General features: G+C 31.8%; 2 protein-coding genes across 4 annotated transcripts; one reads left to right on the top strand and one right to left on the bottom strand.

Annotated features, from left to right (window-relative positions):
- Nucleotides 1-4,303: 4,303 nt before the first annotated feature.
- LOC141446602 (cytochrome P450 6a2-like) lies at nucleotides 4,304-7,954 on the bottom strand. Its single transcript, XM_074113147.1, has 4 exons — nucleotides 6,946-7,954; nucleotides 5,885-6,109; nucleotides 5,233-5,481; nucleotides 4,304-5,149 (listed from the first exon to the last, which is right to left on the bottom strand). Exons 1-4 carry the CDS (start codon nucleotides 7,844-7,846, stop codon nucleotides 4,983-4,985), a joined length of 1,542 nt encoding a protein of 513 aa, XP_073969248.1. The 5' UTR covers nucleotides 7,847-7,954; the 3' UTR covers nucleotides 4,304-4,982.
- A 3,545-nt stretch (nucleotides 7,955-11,499) lies between these two features.
- Nucleotides 11,500-26,384, top strand: Trc8 (TRC8 ring finger protein). 3 transcript variants are annotated; one of them, XM_074114924.1, is made up of 9 exons: nucleotides 11,500-12,180; nucleotides 13,926-14,427; nucleotides 14,688-14,943; nucleotides 17,753-17,982; nucleotides 19,652-19,898; nucleotides 20,933-21,048; nucleotides 21,125-21,332; nucleotides 22,434-22,590; nucleotides 26,242-26,384. In XM_074114924.1, exons 1-8 carry the CDS (start codon nucleotides 11,910-11,912, stop codon nucleotides 22,569-22,571), a joined length of 1,968 nt encoding a protein of 655 aa, XP_073971025.1. In that variant the 5' UTR covers nucleotides 11,500-11,909; the 3' UTR covers nucleotides 22,572-22,590; nucleotides 26,242-26,384. The 3 variants fall into 3 exon arrangements, with proteins under 3 accessions (XP_073971025.1, XP_073971026.1, XP_073971024.1); XM_074114925.1 differs by lacking the exon at nucleotides 26,242-26,384 and adding an exon at nucleotides 25,128-25,961; XM_074114923.1 differs by lacking the exon at nucleotides 26,242-26,384 and adding an exon at nucleotides 22,691-25,961.
- The last annotated feature ends 355 nt before the right edge of the window (nucleotides 26,385-26,739 follow it).

Below are 26,739 nucleotides of genomic sequence, written 5' to 3'. Positions count from 1 at the left end.
GGTTATTATAAAGGGACGTCCAGGAGAGGAGCAGGAGTAACCCATCCACAGGACCCTACCGCTGGAGACATGAATCTTTCAGACTCCCTTATTAAGTTATCCCTAAAATGTCCTTCAGTAAAGCGGCTTAAACAATAGTCCTAATGAGCAGATAGGGTCGTCCACTCATCCTCCTCTCTCTTTCTCACTAACAACTTCTGAATACACAAACTCTTCTCGGGTAATCTTTTAATGTTACTCTTTTGTAAATTTCCATAACGGAAAACAGGCCCCCTCCCATTCCAAGGCCAATGAAAATGATATGCATCTTGAGTGTTTTTCAGAACAGGAAATAAGGGGAAAAGTTAAAGAAACAAATACAAGACTGTAAGATGTGAGACGATTTCAAAACTTCTTATAGATTACTTGACAACAAACATCCCGTACATTGCAAACAAAAAGAAGGGGAATAGGAACTCTAGTGATCTTAGTTCATTTTATTAGACTTTATTTCTATTTTAGGGGAATCTCAACATTTGTTTTTCTTCCTGAACTGTTGAAGAAAAAGAAAAGGTCTGATATACTCGTAATTCTAACCAAAACCTATCCTGGAAAAACCATGTTTCTCAAATCTCTCGTCGTTCCATCCATATCCTAAAGCAGTTTAATAGTTCCCGTCACCTTTTTCCCAATTAAGACCCGGCAACTCCTTGTTTCCTCTCTTATTTTCTCCCATGTCGACTATGGTTGTTTAGTGTATGGCGGTCTTTTTGGTGATATTGAAGCTAAGCTCAAGCGCCTCCATGAACTACTTCATAAGATTTATTTTCAGCATTTCCAGAGACTCTCGCATTTCGCACTGCTACGATGAGTTGAAGTGGCTTTTCTCCTGTCTACCGCCGCCAGTATTTTTTGGCTTCTTTCCTTTTTCAAGTCATCCAGTCTCAAAGGCCATCTTATATTTTTCAAATCTTTAAGTTTAAATCGTCGATCCATTCCCGTAACACTAGATCTGATCTCTATATTCCCTCTCACCGTACCTCATCCTTTGACAAATCCTTCCTTATACGTGCTACCTCTCTCTGGAACTCCTTACCATCATCTGTCCGCCATGCTCTTACCCTTTTCATCTTTAAATCCCGTCTATTCAGTTATCTCCTTTCTATCCAGCTTCCTCCGGAATTTTAGTTGTTTTAATTTATTTCCTTAATTTCTATTGTTATTTTTATTTTCACTTTTTGTAAATACTTACGTATATTTTCTGTTTAATCACAGGCCAAACTACTAAAACCACTAATTGTACCTGTTTTTATTCTTAGGGGACAATTGTCCCAGAATAATAAATTTCTTTTCTATTCTAATTCAGTGGACTCTTACTCAGGCGCCATTGTAGCAAGTGATTGGAGGCAAGGCCCACAAAACTAAGATGTGTTGTGATTCTGTGCTCTATTGCGGTCTTTATGAACGTGATATTTAAACACTTTTTGTGTATTAACTTTGATTCACCGTCTTCTAAACGATTCATTGCTCAAGAAACAGTGTTTTGTTGCATGTATAAAGTGAACTCCATAGTATCCAAATTCCATTTATTGATTTAAAGCTTTAAGTTGAATAATTATTCTGCAAAAATAGGTTTTATGATTAAATATATTAAACATTTATGATAAATAGTAGTTGAGATAAAGCCAGAAATAAAGAGAATAGTATTAGTGTAACTGTTTACGTCAGATTTTGTTTTGTAATAGCAACAGAAAATCGTATTAATATCAGAAATTTTGTTTAACAAGCTCTGCTATGCAAAGTTGTGGACCGATAAAAAAGTACTTGGTAGTATGGGAAGTAGCCAAAGCTAAAACGAGGGTGTGGGTGGAAAAAGAAAGAAAATAGGTATTATGTAGTGTTGGAAACCTCCCATAAAAGTATACTATCTGACTGGAGGCATTGTAAATGGGGGAAGGTTATACGTGTTGGGAAAAGATCGGAAAGCAATATCCGGAGGTAGCAAGGGTGTGTAACCTAGTCGGCTGCCTAGTTGCGCAGGATATAGAGCGTGCGTCTGTGAGAGAAAAAGAGGATAGGAAAGGGTGATTCAAGATGGCGTGAAAAAAGAATTTGCTCCGGCCAATTCGGTGCGACACCCATTTTTATCATCCTGAAGGAAGGCTTGTGTGCCAGGATATCTTACTCAACACAAGCAAACACGCTCAGTAAAAGCTATACATGTGTATAGGTAATATATAGGAAACTTTTATAAAGGAGAGCTTTGAAGGGAAAAAGCTTATCTGGTCGGTTTTGCTTGAGTGAGCCTTGGTGATTGGCAGGACTGTCGGGGCCAGTGAAGGAGATGCTGCTATTAACCCCCGCCGCCAATATGCCACCTCCAAGATTGTGTGTGTGTGTGTAAACTTGAGTGCCACCTCCGCCTTCTTCACTAATATCTCCATCTTTTTCCATACCTCTATCTTCCTACTAGATTTATTACAAATATTTTATCTCCCTCAAACATTATCATCCTCCTTCGTTTTAAGAACTAACGTTTATGTCACCTATAATCTCTAATACAAACTATATGACTAGACATATAGTTCCGGTAAGTTTACCAGCTTTATTTTGAAGTGCCTACATTGGAAATTATGGATCAATAAGGTAATCGAACGTTTTTCTTTAAGAAAACTGTTCCGTTCACATTTTGGATGAAAAATTTCTATTGATTTAATAAGGGTGTCCAGAATTTAGCAAAATATCTTTTACGTAAAAATTCAATCCAGATTAATTTGTGTTGTTTTTTAAACGCTTGTAAGCTTCAAGCCTTACGTCCGAAATTCAGTTCTTAAAAATAAGTTCTTAGAATTACAATATGTGATGTTACTCGTACATTCTGTTTACTCTGAGTATCAGTTGCCTGGAGGTACCTCGAGGAGTGTCCCAATTACTGGGAGACGTTCCAATATTTCCGATACGATACTAGTATCCGAATCTTTTCTTTTAATACTCAATGGTTTTGCCCAAACAGTGGGTAAAAATTATGAGTTGGTATTTGTTTGTTTTCCAACCTTAGCTTTTAGATATAGTGGGGTTTTTTGGACATCAGAAATAGATTCCTGTATGATAGACATCGGGCTAATATCTGTGGGTGAAAGTGTTTCAAAATGTTAAAAGATCATTCTTCTTCTTCCTCGGCGCTACATATCTGAAAGAACCAGGGCCTTCTCAATCAAGGCTCTCCACTGAGCTCTATCAAAAGCCTTTAGTCTCCACCTTCGCACACCCATTCTTCCTCTTCGACCTCATAAAACCAACTTAGTCTTGGCCTACCTCTTCTCCTGACGTCTTCCATATAAAAGTCTTATAGGCAGGGCCGGATTTTCCTATTGGCTAACTAGGCTTCAGCCTAGGGCCTCAAGATCAAGAGGGGGCCTACATTCAAAGTCGACTTTTTTTTTATTTATTATCCGTGCCACATTTTTCAGAAAGTTAGTACAATTAACAACATGTTTCATTCAACATATTGATATATAACACAGTAATGATGTATTTTATTATCTCTCATGTAATTTACAAACTTAAAAATAGGAGGTGAAAGGGCCTCATAAGTGGAATAGCCTAGGGCCTCATTTCTTCTAAATCCGGCCCTGACTTTTAAGGATTCTGTTCTCCACCATCCTCTCCTAACCAACTCAATCTTCCCTTTAAATGGTTAATTTAAACACAAGAATTTTGCAAGAAAAATACATATGTGTGACATCATTTCACTTCTAAGTGTCTTTTTTTCAGCTCTCAAGTTTACTCAGTTGCTGCCACAATCTTGTCTTTGCAAAATAAAAAAATAGGTTTATTTATTGTGATTCATGTTGGCATAATTGGCAAGTAGGTAATTTGAGGGTTATATTCTTACAAGTGAAGGACTGCCAGCACAAAGTGACATTGTTTTTTCTATATTTTTTAGATGAGAAGAGCTTTAGAAATTACCCAAGGAATTTCTGTCTGAATTATCGCTTTCTCCAGGCCAGAAGTAGTTCCACATAAAAACCACTGTCTTACTACGTAAGTACCTCTTTCAAATACAATTTTGTTGCGTCAGATTTACGAAGCTGTTTCAACAATTAAATTGTAGTTTTCTCTTGATAAACCCAGTGCTATAAAATAAATTAACAGTGACTATTTTGCCACCAAGTCCTTCGTGAACTGAAAGAGGAATTAAATTGTTTGCACAAAGTTAGGGTGAAGTGATTAGAAAGAATGAAAGAATAATATGTTTATTAATACTCATTATAGTAAAACAACTAAAACAAAACTTCTTAAATCCTAGAATTTTAAATACAAAATATGTAATGAAAATAATTTCTTAATCAAAATCTACTTTATTTGCAGTATGAATCATTTCATAAGCATATCAGAAAGATATTGTTTTCAAAATACAATGTCTCATATAGCACGCAAAATATGCAACAGACACAGAATATGTGCACAAAATTAGAAAAAAAAATAATGTTCATAAATTTTATAATACAAATGTAAACATCTAAAAACTGCTGCACACATTACTTCTGATTAAAACAGGAGATATATTTATTTAACATTCATGATCCTTTGACCTGTAACGTTGTAAGGGCTTGCAGATAGGGCTATTCGTAAATACAAAATAATTGTGGAAAAAAAAAATTGTAATTAAATTAGTTTATTCTTTGCTATCCAAAAATTAATAATTTCTGCTAAAAGCAGAGCACAGTTTTCGTTGCGAGCAGCTTGGTAAAAAATAAAGTTAAGTTACTGAAATGTAAATACTTCTGCTATCTAGTGGCAATAAGGTGAACTAAAGCTTGAAACTCTTAGTCGTACTGTTATTAGTTTACTTTTCTGTCGTTAGATAGCATAGGTGTCCACTTGTTAAGTAAGCTAAATCTGGTCATCAATAATTATGTTTTGAATTAAACTTCTAAGATCTATCAATAGTCATCGTAAATTTGAGAAAAATTTTGTTTAGCTGAATTTTTAAAATACTTTTACACTCTTTTTTCAACATCAAACCACATTCCACCGTCTGGTGCAGTAAAATAAGTAGAAGTTGCATATTTCAATGGTATCTCAGTTTTAGGATTAAGTTTAAATTTATAATTTAATATAAGTTGACAGACGACTATTTTTAAAAGTATATTTGAAAACTGCATTCCTGAAAATGTATAAGTTATTTAAAATCAATTCATTTAAAGTTTATTATTGAAAACATTGAATTCATCATATATTATTTCATACCTATACACATTCTAGGACCGGCACCATACGGCATATATGCTTCCTTTCTAATTGTATTCTTTTCTGGATCAAATCTTTCTGGTAGAAATTTTTCCGGTTCTGGAAAATATTTAGGATCCATGTGGATACATTGTATTGGTACAACTATTGATATACCTTTTGGTAATACAATGTTTGTTCCAGGTATTTGATACGCTTTGGTTACTGCTCTTCGTATTTCGCCAATTGGTGGGCGTAGTCTCAGTGATTCTGCCACAAGCAAATAGAATTTTAGTAAGTTTAAATAAGTATATAAATAAAAATAATTATAAGTTTTTATTTGTTAAGTGTATAAAAATGTGATTGCTCAATGATAGATATGAGTGCTGAATTTGAACGAATTTATCCGTAATGTTTTTTTTTTTTTTAATTTAAGGCGCGCTAACAACTAACATCGTCGGCGCCGAAAGCTTTTTTCCACGCATCTTCGGCATCCGGATTTCATCACCACACTGTATAACAATCAACAACAGAAAAACTCTCATTTCTTTTGTGAGTAGGAGACTATTCAAAAAGTTTCAGAAGAATTTGAATTTCGCGATAAGTAGTATTTCTTTTAATATCCGTGTTTTTTTCCGGTGTTATATTGACTTAACCTACTGTGTATACTAACCAGATACCACTTGATTTAAAAAATGCATCTCATTAATTGACTCATAGGTTATTTTGCCCTTATGCTCCTTTAATACGGCTACAATATGGCGGTGTAATTTTTCTTGTACTTTGTGGTGTGTTGCCAAATCATAAAGGCAAAAACTAAGTGTAGAAGCCACCGTTTCGAAACCAGCTGTGTAGAAGATAAATGCATTGGAGTACATGAGTACGTCATCGAAAATTACTGAAAAAATAAACACGAAAATAGAACACTATTAGATATTTTAAGTAGTAGCGAGTAAAATATATATAGCGTAGCATAATTTATTTATGGGCACATTAAATTGAAGTTAATTCTATGTCCCCTTTAAAATAAATAAATAAATTTGGGGGATCCAACAAAACCTCTATTGCAATGGACCGAACAAATCATTTTTCTGACAAAAAAAAAACCTGCTTATCCTACTCGAGGGTTTTTAGGGCTGTAGGCCCTTTAGGTATTATTTATTTTTATGCCCAACATTGCTGCTGATCACACTTCTGTAATCAGTCATGCCTGTAACCTGTATCCATGTCATCATTCCCATGCTAGAAAAGTTCAGAAAACATCTCTACTGGATGTCCTAGTGAGGAGAGACTCTGTGAAGATTGTAGCTTCGGAAAGAGGGAAAGATTCCGTTGTAATCGCTAGTTTAACTTACGTGATTTCTGCTACTTGCTGATCTGAGGAAATAAAACGCAAAAAAAAACAATGTCGGCAAAAAAACGCCGGATCTAAAAAGAAGCGGTGTCTGCCACTAGAATTTTCAGGGGTTAAGCACGGTAAACTTTCTTTGCTGTGTGGAGAACAGCACCCGTCTCATGCTCTAATTTAAACTAAGTTAGTCAACTAAATGACCTGATTAAGCTCGATGCACAGCCATCGCCAGCCAGAGCTTGCAAACTTTTGGAGAGGGGCCAGATTTTCTATTTCTCTGCTTTTAGCTTGTTTAAAAATTGATTTCCGTGAGTAGGTAGGTGATAATCCAATATGCAAGCTAAAGAAAGTGCCCCCTAAAAGTAATTAGACAAATTACTTACGGTGACTCGAAGTGTGTCCACCATTCTTTGCCAATTCACCATCCTGTTTTCTCAAATCTATTAAACTCTGGAAAAAATCATTTCTAACTATATTATTTTTCTCTCTGTACTCCTTGTTCTTGTTGATTAACCCCACAAAAAACTCTTCTAAACGTTCATCATAACGATTTCCTCTGATCAATTTCATTAAATTTGGATAATAATCTCTAATCAAACGCATAAGTAATCTGTAAGAAGATGGTTTATATATATTTTCACAAAAGTGTGAATAATCACCATTTGGATCGTCTAAAGCGTTTGCATTCACTCCAAAAGCACAAGAACCAATAACATCCGATAAATATCTTTTAAATAGAAAATCACTTTCTATTGGTTCAGATTTCTCGATAAAGGTGTCAATATTTTTCATTAGGCCATGAGAAAAAAATAGAAATTGTTCAATCATGCCTTTTAATTTATTAAGACTAAATGCTGGTGATAATTTCTGTCTTAGACTTTTCCATTGATGATCAACCAAATTTGGTAAATGTGAAGTAATGTAACCACTTTTCTTTAACATACGTTTCTTTCTGTTGTAAAATGAAGAGAAATCTTTTACTAATGCTGCTTCAATTAGTTTTATATCTATTAAATATAATTCTGGTTCGGTAAAACAGAATGTTCCAATGTATGGTTTCTCTCGGAACTTTTCATAAATTTCTTCATCAAATTCTTTTACAGATTTATAGCCGAATTGAAATTCATATAACGTTCCAAGAAATGGATATTTTGGTTTCATATAGGGTACGCCTAACTTCTTCCAGTAACCATAGTTCTTGGTTCCATAGTAATAAAGCAGCAATAATGTAATTATTAGGAGTACAAGTCCAGTAGAAAGAACTGATGATATAGTTTCCCACATTTCTGTAAGTAATAAATGAATAAATTAATAATTATTCGAGAAACGAAATTGGACAAGAAGTTGAAATTAGAGTGCACAGTTTTCTTAACAGAATGTTAATTTACAACAGAGGAGACAGCTAGAAATAATATTAAGCAAATGCTGTTAAGTTATATTTGAAGGTGGGTCTATAATTTTTGTGCCTCATCAAAGAGATAAGTTACAGTTTTTTCCTTATAAAAGTTGAAATTTATATCATGTAATTTACTTTGTATTTATATTTAATTAAATGTATGATTGTAATATTTTCTAACATTGTAAAATTTTCAATAATTACAAAAAATTACATATCAAATTTGGTGGAGGCTTCTAAGTTTTCTTATTTATCATTGTTAAAAATGTTACTAGTTGATAAGTTTGTAATTCTTTTTAATAACCTAAGGGTAATAATTTTCTCAGATTTACAAAAAGAAATACAACTATGAATCTCGGCTGTTTAGATTACACTGAGTTTAATTCATCTATGAAGAATTACAGTTTGTAAAAGTAATACATTCTACGAATGCAGTGTATAAAATAAAGAATTGGAGGTAAGCTGCAGTTAGCTTATTTTGTTTAATCATACTTTATTCAATAGTCTTTTACAACAACAATTTTGCTAAGTGAATGTTGATAGTCAGGATGTTACTCACCGAGAGATAGATTCCAATGCTTTATTGGTTTTGTACCAAAAAGCAAGCTTTATACCTAACTAATTTTTAAACAATTCACCGTTTAAAGTTACAATACGCTAATTCTGGCTATAATTAGCTAATAATTTTGACTGGCCAAAAACTATTTAATTACAATTCTTTGATAGGAAACTATTTTATCTTTATTCCATTTCAACTTAATGTAACCTGAGCAATTTATTACCTGAGCTTTGAAGACGTTATTTCAATAGCGCTTGGCACTCCAACTTAGATCACTAACAATTACAGTCTATCAACGAAAAATACTGTAATTCGAATTCAACCCTACTTTAACATTCATAATGTATACTAAGATAAAAAAAATTCTTATCAATTTCAATTAACGTTCAACTTTTAATTGTATTAACCTAAATTGAAAATAACTTAAATTACTAATTTAATATGCTCTACATTTCAGACTGAAGGTCAAAGTAATTTTTGTAAAAATATTTTTTTTAAGGGTTTACACCTTCAAGTGTCAGTTTGTGCCGAAAAGACCATGACCTATAATGAAGTTCTCTTCAAGGTTTAACGAAATCAAGTGATTTATTTTCAGTTTTATTTTAAATAAATAAAAATTCGTAAAGAGAAACTCGTTCAATGGAAAATTTAATTGAAGAATTTCGTCTTTTCTCTTGTTTTTCAAGTAAGAAAAGATGGTGCTGTTTTTCGAATTTTGAGTTTTCAGCAGAACAAGTCTCGGAGTCTGAAAAATAGTTTTCTACATAACTCAGCATTACTCGCATTATCATTCATAGCAGATAATTAAATTGTAATGCTGTAAAATTTCGAATCTGTGCGACGTTGGGACCCAGAAATAAACTTGAAGATAATATGGGTCAAACAATAATGCCACTTTACGGTGTTTTTTTTTTATAATTTTTTCTAAAACAGTTCCAGTTTTCTTTTTATTCACTCCACATGTAATATTTAAAATTTTTATTTTAAAAATGTTTGCAGAAAAAAAAGTCTAAGTCTCTTTACTTTCGTTGTGCATCTATATCTTCGAGTCACGGGTTTTTCAGTCCTCGATCTCTTGGACCAGTCTCCTTCTGCCCATTCTATTCTTTGAACCATTTCCATTTCTTTTCCTCTGCCTTTTGAAACAACTATAAGTAACTTACATCGTTATCACATATTTTCTTTTTTTTCTGGATTTTAAAATGTATTTCTGATCTTCAAAAATCCAGTTTGGTGCTGGCCAGAAGTTTTCCCCTCTACTTGCTATTCAAGTTTCCACGTTTAGAAGGATGTTTGGTTCTTACTATTCCTGTTTGTGTATTTGTGCTAAATATTATAATTCATGGAAGTGAGTTTAAAATTACACTCGCTTCTCTACATTAATCTTTTTTTATGATTAATTTATTAACTCATTCTAGGTTCATTAAAATTTTCAGCAATTTTATTTACTCGAATTAAGTGAATGAGGAATTTTTAAGAGCAAAACTGTGCTCCAATGTGCACAAGGATCGTGGTTTCTTACTAAAACATGAACTAGTGAAACAGGGACAAGTCCCAGAATTGTCAAACTGGATGTAAGTAGTAATTGTCTTTCTGTAGGAGTTATTACACGTATCTATGACCCCTTACCAAATTCCAAAGCTTTTCAAATAGATATTCTACTGAAAATATGGAGGTATTTCGTCAGGTTAACATCAAATAAAAGCAAATCAGCAGTTTTTGTGCAAGTAAATAAACAAAAACATTGTTGAGGGTATCCGCCATAGTTACATAACTGAGAAGAGGTGAGTTGACATCCGCGGCCGCGCCTCGTGCTTCGCTTTCACGTGTTTTTGGCCCTCTCTTGCCGTTTCGTTGCGGTGAGTTGCACGTTCTTAAATTAAAAACGAACTGCTGCACGTTTTCTCTTGACAACACACCTTCACCGAGCAGTAGATGATTTTGAAGGAAATAAAATGTCAGTTCAATTTGTTATTCTGTCAAAAAACGTTCATATTATAAAATATTGATTATATATGTATAAGAAGGCGCCACGGTAGCCGAGCGGTCAGAGGCGAGACATGCAAAGCTAATATGTATTGTGGTACTGGGTTTAATTTAAGAAATTCCTTGATAGAGTTCGTAATACTAGCAGTAGGATATCCTTAAAGCATTTATTGATCAAATCGAATTAGATTAGTTAGATGCTTGTAAGAGGGCAGCAAAGTCAAATTCAGCAGTGCCCGCTTTCTAGGATGGCCTGCAATTTATAGACCGTCCTTGACAAAAAGTTATACAACAAACTGTTCCTACACAGTAACAAAAATAACAAGCATATTTTCGCTTTTGCAGCATACACATAGTCTGAACTTTTCAAATAACTTTGTTAAATGAAAAGAAAGTATACAACATTAAAATAACAACCTTAGAAGGGATAATCAGCCTTTAAAAGCTTCGAATATGTGTTTTCAAATTAGTTTTACTCGTAGAAGAATTGGATAAAAGTAAAAAACAGAAATTTATTTTTAAAATTCTACAAAATTAGGACATCTTATTTTCTAATCAATTTGTAGCAAACAATCGCTTTGCAAGGTTAAAATAAGGAAGTGAAGAAAAGTTTCACTAAATTTGGAGGTCATACATAGTATTGTGCTGAGTAACGATATTTTTTTAATGACCCCACCCTTTAGTCAATTTATCTTCATTTTTTCAATTTTCTCTTACCAATAAAATTTCATTGTAATAATTGTTATCTAAAGTAAAGCTTAATATTTAATCAGGAAAGAAATGAAACGAATTTTATAAATCAGAAGTATGGTTTATTTTGCTGAAATGCCTCTGATGATTTTTCATTGATAATATATTTTACCATTTTTATTGTTTTTTTTTCTTAATTAGTAAAATATATAAAAAAAAGTTTACGTTTCCTATCAATAAGATAAGAATAAATCATTAAAAGTAAAATAATCAGCTGACTGTTAAACATTTTTAAAACATATAATCACCTGAAATCATCACTAAGACACGTCACATTCTCTCATTCATAAACATAGTTTTAGTACTCAAATTAAATTATTGATAATGGAAAAATTATACAAGTTAAGCAGCCAATTTGAAACGGGTAAATGGCGGGGAATCTAAATTGCGTTGGCTAATCTGGCCGTGATGTTCGACCAACATCTGTTCACAACGGGTTTTATTGTTGTTTTGGTAAGGGGTATTGGCGTAGGAGAAGGGCATAGCCTTACCTAACTTCAACTATTATCAGTGCAAGGTACATGTTGTTTGAATGAAGGATAACAGTCCGTTTTCAGTTTTTTAGTGCATGTATAGTGATCACGAGAAGATAGTTTTTTCGCCGTTTTTTTTAATCAGGAAGAAGGACCAAGTTTTTGTGTAAATATATTAAATAAATGTCTTTACAAACAAGACTTTTAAGTTTAGTGGATGTACTACTACGAGTTCCTCCACTTTTTATCATAGATGAATTATTTCGAATGGGATTAGGTTTACCTCAAGGACATTCATTGCCATCAAATTATGAAAAAAGTAATGAAACAATACATATAGTGGATATTGATGGTGAATTAGTGACAGAAACTGGTAGTCCTATTTTCCAATATGACGCACAGTTTTATAAATTATTTTTTATGGTACTATTGAAATTTATCTTCTCATGTGTAGGTAAGTAGGTTTAATTTTTCTTGTGGTACTGCTGTGCAAAATAATCGCATCTCCCCTCAAAATAAGAAAAAATCATTTATATATTTTAGTAATGTTATATTTCCATGTTATTTGAAATTCAACTCACAAAAAGTGTAATATAATCATTTCAGTTTATTTGATTGAATAGCAAGAAACTAAAATACAAATTCTATCTTTCACAATTGTCAGTAGAATTTTGTGTAGCTACACTAACTTGGATATCTTCATTTAGTGTGAGGGGCATGGATGAAATAAGATTTTTATCTGTTCTGACGATATACTATACCATTCTACATTAACTCTGTAATAGTATAGCTTACTATCGCTAAGGGTTCTTAAAATACTTGGAATATATTGTTGTCTCTCAATAAGGAGGTTGTCTAACAGCATTGAGGTTAGAATTTATTGCAGGCATTGTTAGAGGAGAGATACCAACGTTTTAGAAATACTATACTTTGAAGCAGATTTACTTTGTGCAGCCTAAGGCAACTTGGTGCAGAAAAATATTCCTTGTGTTCCAGAAAGCTGGTTCCTGTCCACCCACTCACCATAATGATCTTCCTTCGAAACTGACTCTACTCTTCCCTTTTCCATTCATGTTATCTTTCATCTGGTGAAGGTAGAGCAAACCTATCTTCATTTCAGAGTAAAAAACTCAGTATACAATGAAGATGGTTTTGGGCAATAGTCGACAGGGCTTCTCAGTGATTGCTAGAGATTAAAGGAACTGTTGCAGTTTTCTAACAGCCACCAACAGGTTCTTTTAACTATCTTCTTGCTGTTTAACCTAGAATTTGTAGAGTTTTTGTCTCTTAAATTAAATTAATCAAGTGAGCCCAGTAGAAAATTGATTTCTTACTGTAACAAGGTGAAGAAATGATCGTTTGTGGCTGTTGTGCTCTAGAGGGCTTTTGAAGTTCTGAACCAAAAGAAAACTCTAGACAAATACATATTTTCTTTGAAACATCTTAGAACCCTTAGCAATCTCCATTATGGTATGGGTCTCTATACCCATTCGATTCCACATCCCTTTGAAGAGGTACAAAAACCTGGCTATGAAAGTGTTATAGAATTAATCGTCAGGTTTCAGACAAGGTAAGCGATGTATTCACTCTACTAGTTTTTGTGAGATGATTTTTAAAGTCTTCAGTAGATTCTCTTTCTGGCAGTGTGTGACGACATTACGTTGTCTACTGGATTTAATGATAATTTGGCCTAGTTTGTTACTTAATAATTACAAGAAAATATTGCACAATGGGTTCCAGAATGATAGAAGTTATGGTCTGTTTTGACATAAGTGAATCAAAGTGGTCGAATTTTTTCTTCGCAATAGATTGCTTTATTGTTTCTTGTATGTCGGGTGAGAGACACGGATCTCACTTTTAGAGAAGTTATGATACACATCCTAATTAAGTTTTTGGGGATGATCATCAGAACAAATGAATACCTTATTTTAACAATGCCAAACAGTGTTAAGAGCATCGAACAAACACTTTGAAATATACATTTTGTACTTTTTTCAATTACATTTTATTTTCTGAATCTTTAATTTCATTCATTTAATTTAAGGAATGTAAAGTTTTGTAGTTGGAATCAAATGAACTGGAGTACTACTTAAATTTTTATTTAAAGGTGCTGCGATAATTTTACTACAGTTTATATTGTTATTAAAAACTTTTAACTACTTGTTTTTGACAATTATTTTGTTTTTTATGTTGATTTAGGTTGTCTAGCTGCTCTTTGCACATTTATGCTATGGACGAAACATTTGCTTGTAGTATATATGTATCTAATTTCAGTAGGAGTTGTTTTTGTATCCTACTGGGGCAACGTAACAACTATAAAAACAATTATGATGTCTATGAATGAATCACCGACCAGTATACTTGAAGATATTTTATCCTTAAATTTTGAACGTTTATTGCGAATCGATGGATGTGGTATGGTATTGCTAGAAAATTGTGCAGCCCAATGTGGTATGGCATATATATTCTCCTACGTTCATCTTGGACCTAAATATCCCTTATTACAAAAATCTTGGCCTATAATATTTCTTGCTCCTTCATTTTTGTGCTTATTGCCGTTACCACAGTCATTATTACATCATGCACCAGTTTTTGCTGCCGTCTTACCGCTTGCAATGGTAAAATTTGTTTTATGGAGCAGTTCATTTTCTATAATACAAACTGTCTATGGTGGATACGTCCATGCCAGAACATTTGTGAGGTAAGTAAAGTTTGCCGTAATGGTTGTTATTGCATTTAAGATTCATTCTTCACAATATTTTTTTTATCCCCCTCTTATATGTGCAAATACGAAATAATTTTTCATCAAAACGGGTACTGTAAGAAGAGTAAAATTCTGAATTCAGGGAATAACCTTTTAAATTAGATTTATTTGTTTGAAACTTGGATAAACTAAATGATACTTAATTGTAACAGTGTGTGCTATCAAAAATTTTGATTTATTTATTTATTTTTTTCTAGCAATTTTGGATTATCAGCTTTAATGGAAACTGAATGGTTAAGACTTAATGTACCTTGCGTTTTGCGTACTTTCTGGTTAGTTCGTCTGATTGAACAAGCTGTGGCTCTTCAGCTCCCAGTTGGATTGAATATTGGAAGTTTGCTATTAACTGGGAAGTCATTACTAATTACTGGCTGTGAAACGCTGACTGCTGTTCTTGGAATGACGTCGGTGATTTCCTATATCTGTCACTATATTGGCTGTTTCTTCCAGTGGGTAAGTATCTTCTCTCTACTTTGAATTTAAGAAACATATAAAAGGCTTATATGAATTTAACTTTCTTTTAACTATCTTTTGAGAAAATATTGCCGTTGCACAAGATTTTCTTTCTTGGGAAGGCCCCGCAGAAATCTTTCCTTCTAAGTCGGTCAACTGCTAGGGCAACTTGACAAGATATAGTTTTTGGCGGTTTTCTTGATAACGGTTATAACGATTTCATGTGAATTTTTTAAATTGTGCATATGTCAAATCCAATGTGTGTTAAACCTATAATTTGCTTTGAGATTTTCTTCCTCAGAGGAAATAACTATTTTATTGTAGTTCTGATGTATATCGTTACGTTCCTTTTAAAAATATTTTATTTTTGCGAACATTTATAATCTTTAAGTCAACTATCTTCATTTTAGTTTACAAATTCTATGTATCAAGAAAAATTATTAAAGAGTATTTACTCCAATTTTTTTTTTTTATTTAACTTAACATATAGTTATGCGGTAGCTTGGTTACATTTGCGAGGGCATCATGATAAGCTCAGCTATTATGATTTCCGTTCTACTCATTTAATAAATTTACACACACACATTCAGTTGAGATTATTTTCCGAATAACCTTGTAAAACTCATTAACATCAAAACAAAAAACAAGTTAATGTAGTTTTTCCTCAATTTTTTCTCTCCAAACTGATTACTTTCCTAAAATTTCATGTTAAAAATATTAAACTTTTTTAAAAAAATAAAATAAAAATAAGCTGATAATAGTTAAATTCGCTTTTAACCCTTAACCCTTTCTGATAAAAATATTTTTAAAAATCTATTTTCTGCTAATTGGTTTTTAAACAAAATATTCCTGTCTTAATTTCAATTTAACTTTGCATCAACACTAGATCTTCTATTATCTTATTCTATTATAGTTACATTTCCTTTACTTTACTACTGTATTAATTTTACTGTATTTGCATTGTTGTTACAACTCCCAGCTTGTGAATAAATAATAATAAAATAATTATCTTATACTATTGAAGGTTTTTAAAAAATAGTATTAATTTATTAACTTAAACAAACTCTCCTATCGAACAGTTTAAATTACGAGTTTTTTTATTTAAATATGTTTTAAGTTAAATTCAACTATAAAGCCATTGACATGATCATTTCACTCTATTTATGTTTGTTATATTCGTGAGCATGATATTAAATTACATTTATCATATTTTGGAGTAAAAATGTGCATGTATTTACTGCAAAAACTAAATTTTTAAAAATTTATTTCCATTACCATTCCTCCTGCTAGGGCTAAAATTTGCTTTTTTTAAGATCTGAAAATTATTATTCATTAACAGAAATCAAATGGGCAATTCATTTGTATGTAAACATGCAGAATATCTTAACCTGTAATGACCTCTGGATCTAATTTCCTTGTTTCATTTTTGAAGGTTCTTTGAACGAATTAGCTTCTTTTTTTTTTCTGTTTTTAAATTTTAATTTCTCTGAAGATTTTGTTATATGTCTAATCAGTTTCAATTTTTGAGACCGCATTGCTGAAATTTTGATATGTGACATGTACAGTGACTCCCATTAATATTGGGACACTTATTACAAAATGATTTAAAAGGAAAATGAAAACAACATACAAAAGTTTGGAATTTTTTTTTTTTTAAATTACATTAGCAACATCTGTAGAAATTATATATAAGTATAAATCGATGAAATTCCAAACTGTTAGGTAGCACTTTTTGAAAAAGTGTAAAATAAGGATATCCAGACCATAACCCTTCCATCTGACTGGAAAACATTAAATTTTGATTCATCGCTAGAGTATATCATTCCAAAAGTCACTATTTACATTGGAATATTTTTCGGCAAATTTCACTCTCTTAACACGATTTATCTTACTGACAAAAGGATTCTTCCAGGCTACTCTACCATGATAGTCGAGTTTTCTTAACACTCTCCGAACTGTTTCTGCTCCTTTTTTGCTCTCTGAACATGTCAAAAATTTCACATTGAAGTTTTGGAGCACTAAGTCGGTGATCTTTTTTAATTCTTTTAATATATAACGCTGCTCCCTCTCAGAGAGCAGTTGAGGACGGACTTTTTGTGGGGTTGAAACAATTCTTTTTTTCTTTTTGGTAACGCTGAATGATGTTCCACGCAGTAGATGTTTTAGGTCCGATCAGTTTTTCTGTCTCTCTAACACTTTTTATTGTCTTTGTGCAAAGAAATTATAATATTTCTTTGTTCAATCGTTGTATTTGTATTTTTGCGCGACATGTTACACCTGGCTTGATTTATATAAACTAATTTAATTATTAATTTCATATTGAATATATGCTTAAGGTATATATTTACAAATTGTATAAATATTCGGGCAAAACCTTGGACAAACTATAAATTATAATAGTGTCCCAATATTTATGAGAGGTAGAATTTGCTCTTATTATTATATATATTTTTTTTAATCTACCAAAACATTTTTATGTACTTATTTAAATAGTTTTTATTTAATTAATAGTAATTATAAAATGAAATGAATTTATAAAAATTTGAATAAATGGGTGCCACTTTTAATTTTCGTCAGTTTTTAACTTCTGTATGTACTGTCCCAATATTAATGGGAGTCACTGTACATTGATGACTGGAGCTACATAGAAAACTTATTAAAATTTTATTAAGATTATTTCTTATTGTTAATTCAAGATGAAACTAAATATTACACACATACTTGAAAGATTGAAGTAAAACAATTTAGATATTGTAAATAATATAAACTCCAGTAAATAGTTATCATCTCTGCGTTTTTTTTTTTTTAGGTCCTATTGACTGAAGATGAAGATGACAAAAGTATTGGTACCGTATCGGCTATTCTGTTTTACATACTTGCTTTGCAAACTGGACTTACGGGATTAGAACCTGAAAAAAGATTTGTCCGCTTATGTAGAAATTTCTGTCTTCTTTTCACCGCATTATTGCATTTTATACATAATATTGTTAATCCATTATTGATGTCTCTAAGCGCTTCGCACAATCCATCTCTTCACAGGTTGGTATTTGGTATTTGTAAATATAGTTATAATATGTTTAATTTAAAGATAGCAGTTGTATTACTTTGGCTATGTAGAAACTGATTTAATTGGAATTTGTGACTGTTTGATCAGTGCATTTGGCGCACTCAGAAGGGTTTATGAGTCGATAACTTCTCCTAAAATTGCAGAAAGAAAGTTTTCCAATGATAAGCTATAAAAAAAATGTATTTGTCACGAAGATTACATGCAATATTTACGAAATTCCGGCTATAAGATTAAGTGGGTAAACTCTATCCAAATCCATCTTCGTTCTAAACGTATTTTTGTTGTTTAGTCATCACATTCTACCAACCCAGAGATTTCCTGTGGCATCTCTCCCGTCCGTTTGACTTCCGGAGAGAGGAACGAGTTGAATAGTGTTGAATCTTATTTAGTCTTCATGCTTTTCACCCTTTCAGGAAATACTCAATAAGTGTAGCGTTATTTCTTTTCTTTTCTATTAATCTACTAATGCTAACCGTTGAAAATTAGGATGTGCTTCAATAGACCAACGATCATCCGAGTTACGTCTTGTTGAAGTAATGCCTTAGTAAACATTAAGAATTTAATAATGTTCGAATGGCTAATAATGAACTTCTTTCAAGCCTCAAGCTTTAGGTCTTCTCGTACCAATTGCTACGTCTAATTTCATCGCCTTTTTTTACTATTGCGGCATTTTATTTCGCTGTTAATGGCCCAAATTCTTTGTGAGTATCATAGGGAGGATTCTTGGGCCAGATAAACTGCCATCTCATTATCTGACAATCCTGAAAACATGGAGTCAATACGAACCAATACTCATTAGAATGTCCCATAGGGCAGTTTCATTCCTTGAATTAACTTCATAGGACTTGATAATCAGTAAACGAAATTACTATGCTATTATTATGCTCGTATAATCACAATTTTAATTACAACTAACTATGTCTGAAAAGGCAATTTTTTTAGACCTATTTCGCGATATCTTACCTCGGATTATCACCGTAAATTTCGGCTCCCTCTGCTTCTATTCTGAAATCGTTCGGGATCAACACAGTCTTAAGTTTAAAGAGATTACTAATGACCATGTAATTATTAATGACAGTGTTTTATTAATGTTCATTTTGTACCTAAGCTATCAAGTTGCCTAAATTATTATTTTTTAAACATATTCTCAGAAACATTTGCAATAAGAAAGTTACGCTGTTTTATCTGAAATGAAAATATAATTTTAAACTGAATAAGTACCAGATTTACTTCTCAAACCAAAACCTCCGAAAAAAAATACTGGATGCGTCCCTGGTTTCCTTAAAATTCCATCTTTGATGGCTAATCTGTGCCTCTAAGAATGTGAAAAATCTTTATTTCCTTTCCAAGTTTGAGAAGTCGTAATATAGAAATGTTAGTCACCAAGGTGTAGAATGAATATATTTTGCTTGTAAAAGCATTGTTTCTTCTTACTCTGTTCGGAATTTAGTTTTAACTACTGCTTGGAATTTTTGTGTGCTGAAGTAATCAGAAAAGCAATGAACAATTTAAAAGTAGGGAGAGTTTTGTCGGCTAAGTATTGCATATTTAACAAAAAGAGAAAGTTTTCTGCTCAGTTTCTCTTTAATTAATATGTTTTTATCATTATTTTTATCTAATTATCAATCATTATTTTTGCAGGCATGTACGTGCTCTAGCTGTTTGTCTATTTCTAATTGTATATCCGATGAGCTTATTAGCATACCTGTGGTCACATCATCCAATGAGCACCTGGTTACTTGCTGTTTCAGCGTTCAGTGTTGAAGTTATTGTTAAGGTAGTTGTTTCGCTGTTGATCTACGCCCTGTTCCTTATTGACGCCTATAGATCTACATTTTGGGAAAAATTAGATGATTATGTTTACTATATTAGGGCATTTGGAAATACTGTAAGTATGTTTTGCGTTTAACAAATTTATTATTCAGTAATATCTGTAAATATTATTTTACATCTTGAGTTGCATTTAGTATACTATATACTTTGCGATGATTTCTTAATCCGGTATTAGCTTGGAAATTGTGATAAGCCCCAAACAAGAAGCATAGCTGTAATAGAAAAGTGGTCGATTTTCGGATGCTATTTTTTAAATGTTCAAATATAAATGTATTATAGGAGCCAAACGTAACTTTCTAACCAGGGAACCTTGATTTTTCATAACATTTTTTGTAGAATAATAAATATCTTCTATTGTATTATACAGAATTTTTTACTTACAAGATAGCTTAAGAGGTGTTGAAATAAAAGCCATTGACTATTTCAGAAATATGTTTTTACGAACAGTACAGGGCCGCATGGCGTAGACATTTTACCTAGTAGTAAATTTGGCTGGAATGTAGATCCCAACACAAGTTAAATTCAATTTAGGCCAGAGCAAGTCTAAATAAAGAGATTTAATGTAAACCTATGAACCCAAACACGTCCTTTTAACTACTTTAAGTCTACATTCGAAGAAAGTTTCTTCTGATTCAGTATGAGCGATGCGCCAAATTTGGAAATCGAAAATATAAATTTAATGTAATTATCGTGAGCATAAAACCCAGAAGCTCAAAAAGCTCAATAAAAATAATAATAACAGTAGTTACTACATTAATATTGGTGCAACATTAATCTTTGTCTTACATATTTTGTAGAATTTTCAGTAGTATCAATAGACCCCAATTTAACTCGCAAAAGTACTACTAGGCGGAGGTTGGTCTTACGTTTGCTCCTTAGATATTCGGTTTAAATACTCGTATATGTATTCATATATTGCGTTGCCTTAAGTGTCCCACGCGAGTTTGTGAGCTCTCACTATTGTAAGAGCTCCTGAACATTAGGAACAAGTTTAAGTGTGAGTACCGGTATTGCCCTATAGTTTAAGAACTTTAACCCAAAACAATTATTAATTGTAAAAATAAAAAGTTATTTTTTCATAAATTTTAGGTTGAGTTCTGCTTTGGAATATTTTTATTTTTCAACGGAGCTTGGATATTAATGTTTGAATCAGGTGGTGCTATTCGTGCTGGGATGATGGGCATACATGCATACTTTAATATATGGTAAATTTATCAAATGATTGATTATAAATCAAATAACTAAATATGAATATTAAAGAGTATAATTTATTTCCTTCAGGTGTGAAGCAAGAGCTGGTTGGTCAGTTTTTATGAAACGTAGAACTGCCGTCAATAAAATTGAATCATTACCAGAAGCTAGTGAGCATCAGCTTGCTCGTCTGGATGATGTATGTGCCATCTGTTACCAAGAGATGAGAACAGCTAAGATAACCAGATGTAATCATTTTTTCCATGGTGTATGTCTCAGGAAATGGCTTTATGTACAGGTAAGACATTGATTTTTATTAAGTTTTATATTGTATTATTTTTAATAATTTAAGAACTGAGTTAATAGCAGTCGTAAAAATTGTTCTGTAGATATTGCATTTGGGTAAATATGGGGCTAGTGTTTTACTAGCTGTAATCTATTGCCTTCGGAAGCATTTCTGCCGTGGTTTTTCTCGCATTCCAATTGCTTTAAAATTAAACACGAGTTTATTTCTTTTCTGCTTATATTTTGGCTGCACTAGCAGTTTAATCTGGAATTTCATAGAGAATAACTAGAAGTGAAAATGGCGCGATTTCGTTTTTTATGAATTTGGGTTTGATTTCGTCGAAGAATTCAAAAAAGATTCTTGTGGTCACATCCAACATTACTAAGTAAAAGGCATGTGTCTTTAGTAAGTGGCATTTTACTGAAATGCAAAATATATTTTATTTTATGCAAGTAAAACAAATTGCATACAATTTGGGTAGCCTTAAATATAAATACTGAAATCAGAACCACTTCTAAGTTTGTAAAATAAAACTTGTAACTTTTTTCTTTGAGGCTGATAAAGCTTTTGCACTTGCGAGTCAAATCTGTGAACAATTTAAAGTCAGCTAGCTATGCAAGGTATTCTGAGCACATTTTGCAGATTTAATCTTTACCGTGATGTCGCATTTCAAGGCTTCATTGTAAGATGGCTGACCGTAATGTGTCATTCTGTCTTCAGTTGACAGAATTGTTCTCATTCTTAAACTGTTATGGTTTCGTGACCGTATTTAGATTTTTATTAGACCGATTCCTCGCCAATCTTGAATCCTTATTTAAACTGTTATATTCGATATCTTCTAGTTCATTCTAATCAACTTTATTAACTTTTCGTGTTCACCTCTTCTTATAGCCAATATTATTCTTTTACAATCAACTGAATCAAAGGCATGCTCCAAATTCGATAAACAAGTAATATGCCATGGTTTAAAATAAAAATGCTACAATAAAATATAAAAATGTTGGGATTTAAGCAAGCAGATTTTTTCATCTGAGGAGATCTGAACTTAGAAAAACCTTAAAAGTGTTTAGTTATAATTGGTAATTATTGTTTGTTTTTAATTTAATTTTCCAGGATCGATGTCCATTATGTCATGATATTCTTTATAAAGTAGAAGTAGATAAGGAGAATGAAGAAGGACGAAATAGCAATACAAATCGAAGTGATGTTGCACTGGACCAAAATGTACAACACATCGAAGAACCTAGGTGAATCACGACTGTAAATTTAGGTTAGTAAAGCAAAATAAAATCTTTTTCTTAAACATCGAACAGAAAAACAATTTAATTTCTTTATTTCATTATTATTTATTTTTGAATTTTAATCAACAGGTAAACTTTTTAACAACGGTGGTAACCTCAGAAATAAATTTAAAAAAATACAAATACTCCTGGTGATAGATTTCTTCGCATAATTATTTTGATTCTATGGCATATAAAAGTATCTCTGGAGGAATCTGTTTCTTGGGTATATCTAGTGATATTGTTTTGTTTCTTTTTATTAATGGACATATGTACCTTAAAAAACAAAAACAAAAAATCAATTTGTTGCTAGTTATTTTTTGACGGACAACTTAATTTGTTTAAATGGGCTTCTTACTTTTTCTGTTTTACCTGATATTATCCCCAAAAGAAAAACTGACGTCATATATTTAGCCACAACAGCTTTTCAGTATAACCTGCTTTACTTGAATTATTTTTCTTTTCTTTTTAAAATTTAGAAAACAATTTTTAGTTAACTTCTTTTTTAAGAGTTCCCAAATTCATTTAATTTTTTAGAGCTTGCTCTAAAAATTGTGAAGTTTAACTGATCAGATTTTAGATGAATCTTTAACGATAATAAGCTATATTTTAGAGTTTATATCTTGAAAAACATCTAGAGACTGACTGAATGGCATGAGTGTATAATGTATGTATGTGTGAATTTAATTTATTTTTTTAATTTTATTTTTTTAATAAAAATAAATTAATTTTTGTGTTAGTTTATTTTATAGAATATTTGCAGGTGACTCCTTCATCACTAAACCAAATAGTTTAAAACTTTTAAGGTATACTGCTCGAAAAAAAAAAAAAAAAATCTGTGACAAGTTCAGAGCTTTTGAAAAAGGCACACTCTGCAATTATTATCGTTCTAGACCTGTAACAAACAATGAAGAGATAAAATTGATAAAAAAAAAGAGATCAATGCAAAGGCCTTAAAGAAAGCAACTTTTTAGTTGTGTAAGTTATAATAAAATCTGACCCGTTTTTCCAGTAATGCTTCTCTTCAGCTTACTAGTGTTTCATAATTAATTAATAATCGATTTTTTTCTTTCACTCTATCCTAAGTCCCCTTTCAGTTTTCGTAAAGTCCAACGTCACTATAAGGGCGATTTACTAGCGAATTCAAGAACTTGGCCTTACTAAAACACATGTTTCTTCAAATGATATTTGTAAGGCATATTTTAGTTCTTCAATGGCTGCTTTTACTATCCCGATTCTTATATTATTGTGGTTTTGGATGATGCTGTAAAGGATAAAACTCTGAGGTAGTTAAGAGTGTAGTATATTCGCATTGGATTAAATTGGAGAACTTAATATACTTAAGGATTGGTACGCTTTTCATTTTAATTTTGTTTACAGTCCATGACTCCCATGCTCGTGAGAATTTCTTTTGGCAATTTAGTACGCCCACCAAAGAACCTAGATAAATAATACTCTTCTTTCTTTCAAAACCATAATTATCTTTTTTTGGAGAGACTGAGTTAGGTTCTAAACTTTAATATTGCAGATGTGTTAAAGTAATCATGCCACATTCAGTAAAAAGTTCATACTCTTTTGTGTCGAAACGTTCCTACGTTGGAGTCAAAATACTCTTCACGAAATCTGAAGAACCAATCTCTTGATGATAGTTGAAAACGAGACAAAAAGTGAATTAAGTGAATTTTTTATGGCTTAGGTTTTTATTATTTTTATTACTGGATAATTTAAAATCAATTAAATTGCTCTACTCACTAGATTTTTTTTTTTTTTAGCAGTTCAAATCCTTACTTAGAGTTGTTTATAATTTTTAAGCTTTTTCCACTACCGAAGTCAAATAATTATACGCTTTGCTCGTATTGTACATATTTTCCTTTTCAGCTTTTTTGTGGCTGGTTGTAATAAAAAGATTTAATTAAATCTGCCAATAAATCTATTCTCTTTTTACTTTTTTTAAAAATAAAACAACTAAGAACAAACATAAAATGTTTGCTTCCTTAACTGAGAGAAAATAATTTGTTTTTTTAATTTATTTAGGTAATGAATAATGTAGAAATAGTTTTCGACTACGGCTATTAAACGAAATAAAATTCTCATTGAGGGAAAGGTCAATAAAACAAACATTTACACTTCAAGCCAACGTTTCCACGGAGTTAAAATTACTTCTTCTTCATAATAAATGTTTTATTTATTTATAAATAAAAATAGATCATATTCTTACTGAATGTAACTTTTCTAATTAATTTATGGGACTTTGTGTCAATCTCTTGTTGGCAGTATAGCCCCCCTTCTTAGATTCACTGTCTTCAGGAAGATATGTATTCGGCGAGTTCACATTCTCACTGCCTACGCAGTTTATTCAATGAAAAGTGATTTACTCCTGCAAATCACGAGTCTAGTAATGAGGGAGAAGGGTAGGAAGTCGCCCCGGTTCTATGCAAATCCAACCTTTGGCGGCATGAAATACAAAATAAATTGGAACGGTACAAACGTTTTTTTCATTATGTGAGCGTATTATTCGTGTTAGTAGGTTGGGATTCCCGCCGGGACGACGCCAAGATCCCTGAAGAAATTGCTAGCCTTCGAAGAACACGTCTACGTCTAATGGACATGGTGTCGAACTCAATGGGCGTCAGATAGGCCCAGCATGGGCTTGGCTTTCTCTATACGTCAGTCGAAACGTTGAAGAGGAAAGTAAATATTGTTAAATTATTGACTAAACTTCAAAAAGAATTTTATTTTCTAATGTTTAATTTTTTAGGGAAACACAAAGAAAATCTTTCATAATTCTTAAGTATTCAATTTAGAAATGTATCACTTTACCATTCCATTATTACAAGAATAATTTTAAAAATTAATTAGTGTTTAAACATTTTTTTTGGAGCACTGCTGTTTAAAAACAAAAAAAGAACTCTTAGAAAACAATTGTGATATATATTTACTTGATCCTATTTACACTGTAAATAATATATACAAAAAATAAAATAAATTGAAAAATCTAACAATTATTGAGATATGTGTATTTTTATATTTACATGTAATGTTCAACTTCAGAAAACATAGTATCGTTGCGGTTATTTGTTTTATTTTTTGTGTAAATAATATTTAATGATGTTTATTTTAAGAAAAAGAAATGTGAAATTAATTATTTTTCGCCATTTATTCTTTCTATACTCGCAAAGAATTACAATTAGAGCTGTGTTATGTATTTATTGTAATAATAACTATTGGAATTAAGCTGATGAACAAGAAAAACAAAGAAAAGAAATTGACAAAAAGTTGTGTCTTTTCTTAATATTATTCTCAATTTTTATTACTAATTAATTTAATTTAATTTACAGCGTTATTAAATATGTAAATGTGACATTTCCCTCTCTGTGACTTTATTATATGTTTCGCTGTGTCTATACACGAATCCATTCTCAGGGGTTTTTGTCCTTATGTGGAAGGCAACTCAGTACAGGCAGATCCAGAATTTACGTTTAACTAGAGCGAAGAAGAACCCTATACTGTCAATATTATTAACAATAATCTTATACATAAGTAATGATTGAAACGAGTGACAGTTTGATTAGTGCTACTGATTGGAAACGTAAACTTTTTCAATATTATTTGTGCAATAATTTTGATTTTATGGGTTTTAGGTCATGAAATTTGATTCCCTAGGCTTTAATACAGAAGACAACGCATAGAACAAAACAAAACAAAAACGAAATTACCTTAATGTAAGCAATGAAAAGTATTTTTCACTTTGTTTTCTACAAAATATAATACCAATAATAATCAACTTATTGAAATTGTTGACTGCAAAAATCATTTAACGTGGAGATTGTGGGTACGAGTCCAACTTACAACCTTTAGTATTTCGATTCCTAGGCTTCATTATTTCTCACTCCCTATTCAGTGATGTAACGAGAGAATATTGTTTGGTTGCAAGTAGTTTACTGTGTGAAGTCTTCGAGCGCCAATGAACACCACCACTTTTTAGATTAGATTAAGATTTCGTGAGGCTTGGCTATAGACAGCCTACACCACTACAACACTATGGTTGTGTCACCACAACGCATCGACGCACAATGCTGTTTTTAAATTTCTTTTATTTGAAATTTAAGTTAATGAACGGCAATAGCGAATATAAAAGC

This window comes from Rhodnius prolixus, unplaced genomic scaffold (assembly GCF_049639745.1).
Source record: "Rhodnius prolixus isolate KJV_2025 unplaced genomic scaffold, Rpr scaffold_7, whole genome shotgun sequence".
NCBI classification, from domain to species: Eukaryota; Metazoa; Arthropoda; class Insecta; order Hemiptera; family Reduviidae; genus Rhodnius; species Rhodnius prolixus.
The sequence above is the reverse complement of the archived record's forward strand: the minus strand, read 5'-3'. Positions and strand labels throughout refer to the sequence as shown.

Excerpts from the sequence above, each read along its gene's own strand:
- LOC141446602 (XM_074113147.1), bottom strand. The coding sequence starts at position 7,846 with ATGTGGGAAACTATATCATCAGTTCTTTCTACTGGACTTGTACTCCTA. Across the intron at positions 5,482-5,884 it reads TTTAAATCAAGTGGTATCTG|AATCACTGAGACTACGCCCA; the intron begins GTTAGTATACAC and ends TGCTTGTGGCAG. Across the intron at positions 5,150-5,232 it reads CGGTCCTAGAATGTGTATAG|GAATGCAGTTTTCAAATATA; the intron begins GTATGAAATAAT and ends ATACATTTTCAG.
- Trc8 (XM_074114924.1), top strand. The coding sequence starts at position 11,910 with ATGTCTTTACAAACAAGACTTTTAAGTTTAGTGGATGTACTACTACGA. Across the intron at positions 14,428-14,687 it reads CATGCCAGAACATTTGTGAG|CAATTTTGGATTATCAGCTT; the intron begins GTAAGTAAAGTT and ends ATTTTTTTCTAG. Across the intron at positions 17,983-19,651 it reads CACAATCCATCTCTTCACAG|GCATGTACGTGCTCTAGCTG; the intron begins GTTGGTATTTGG and ends TTATTTTTGCAG.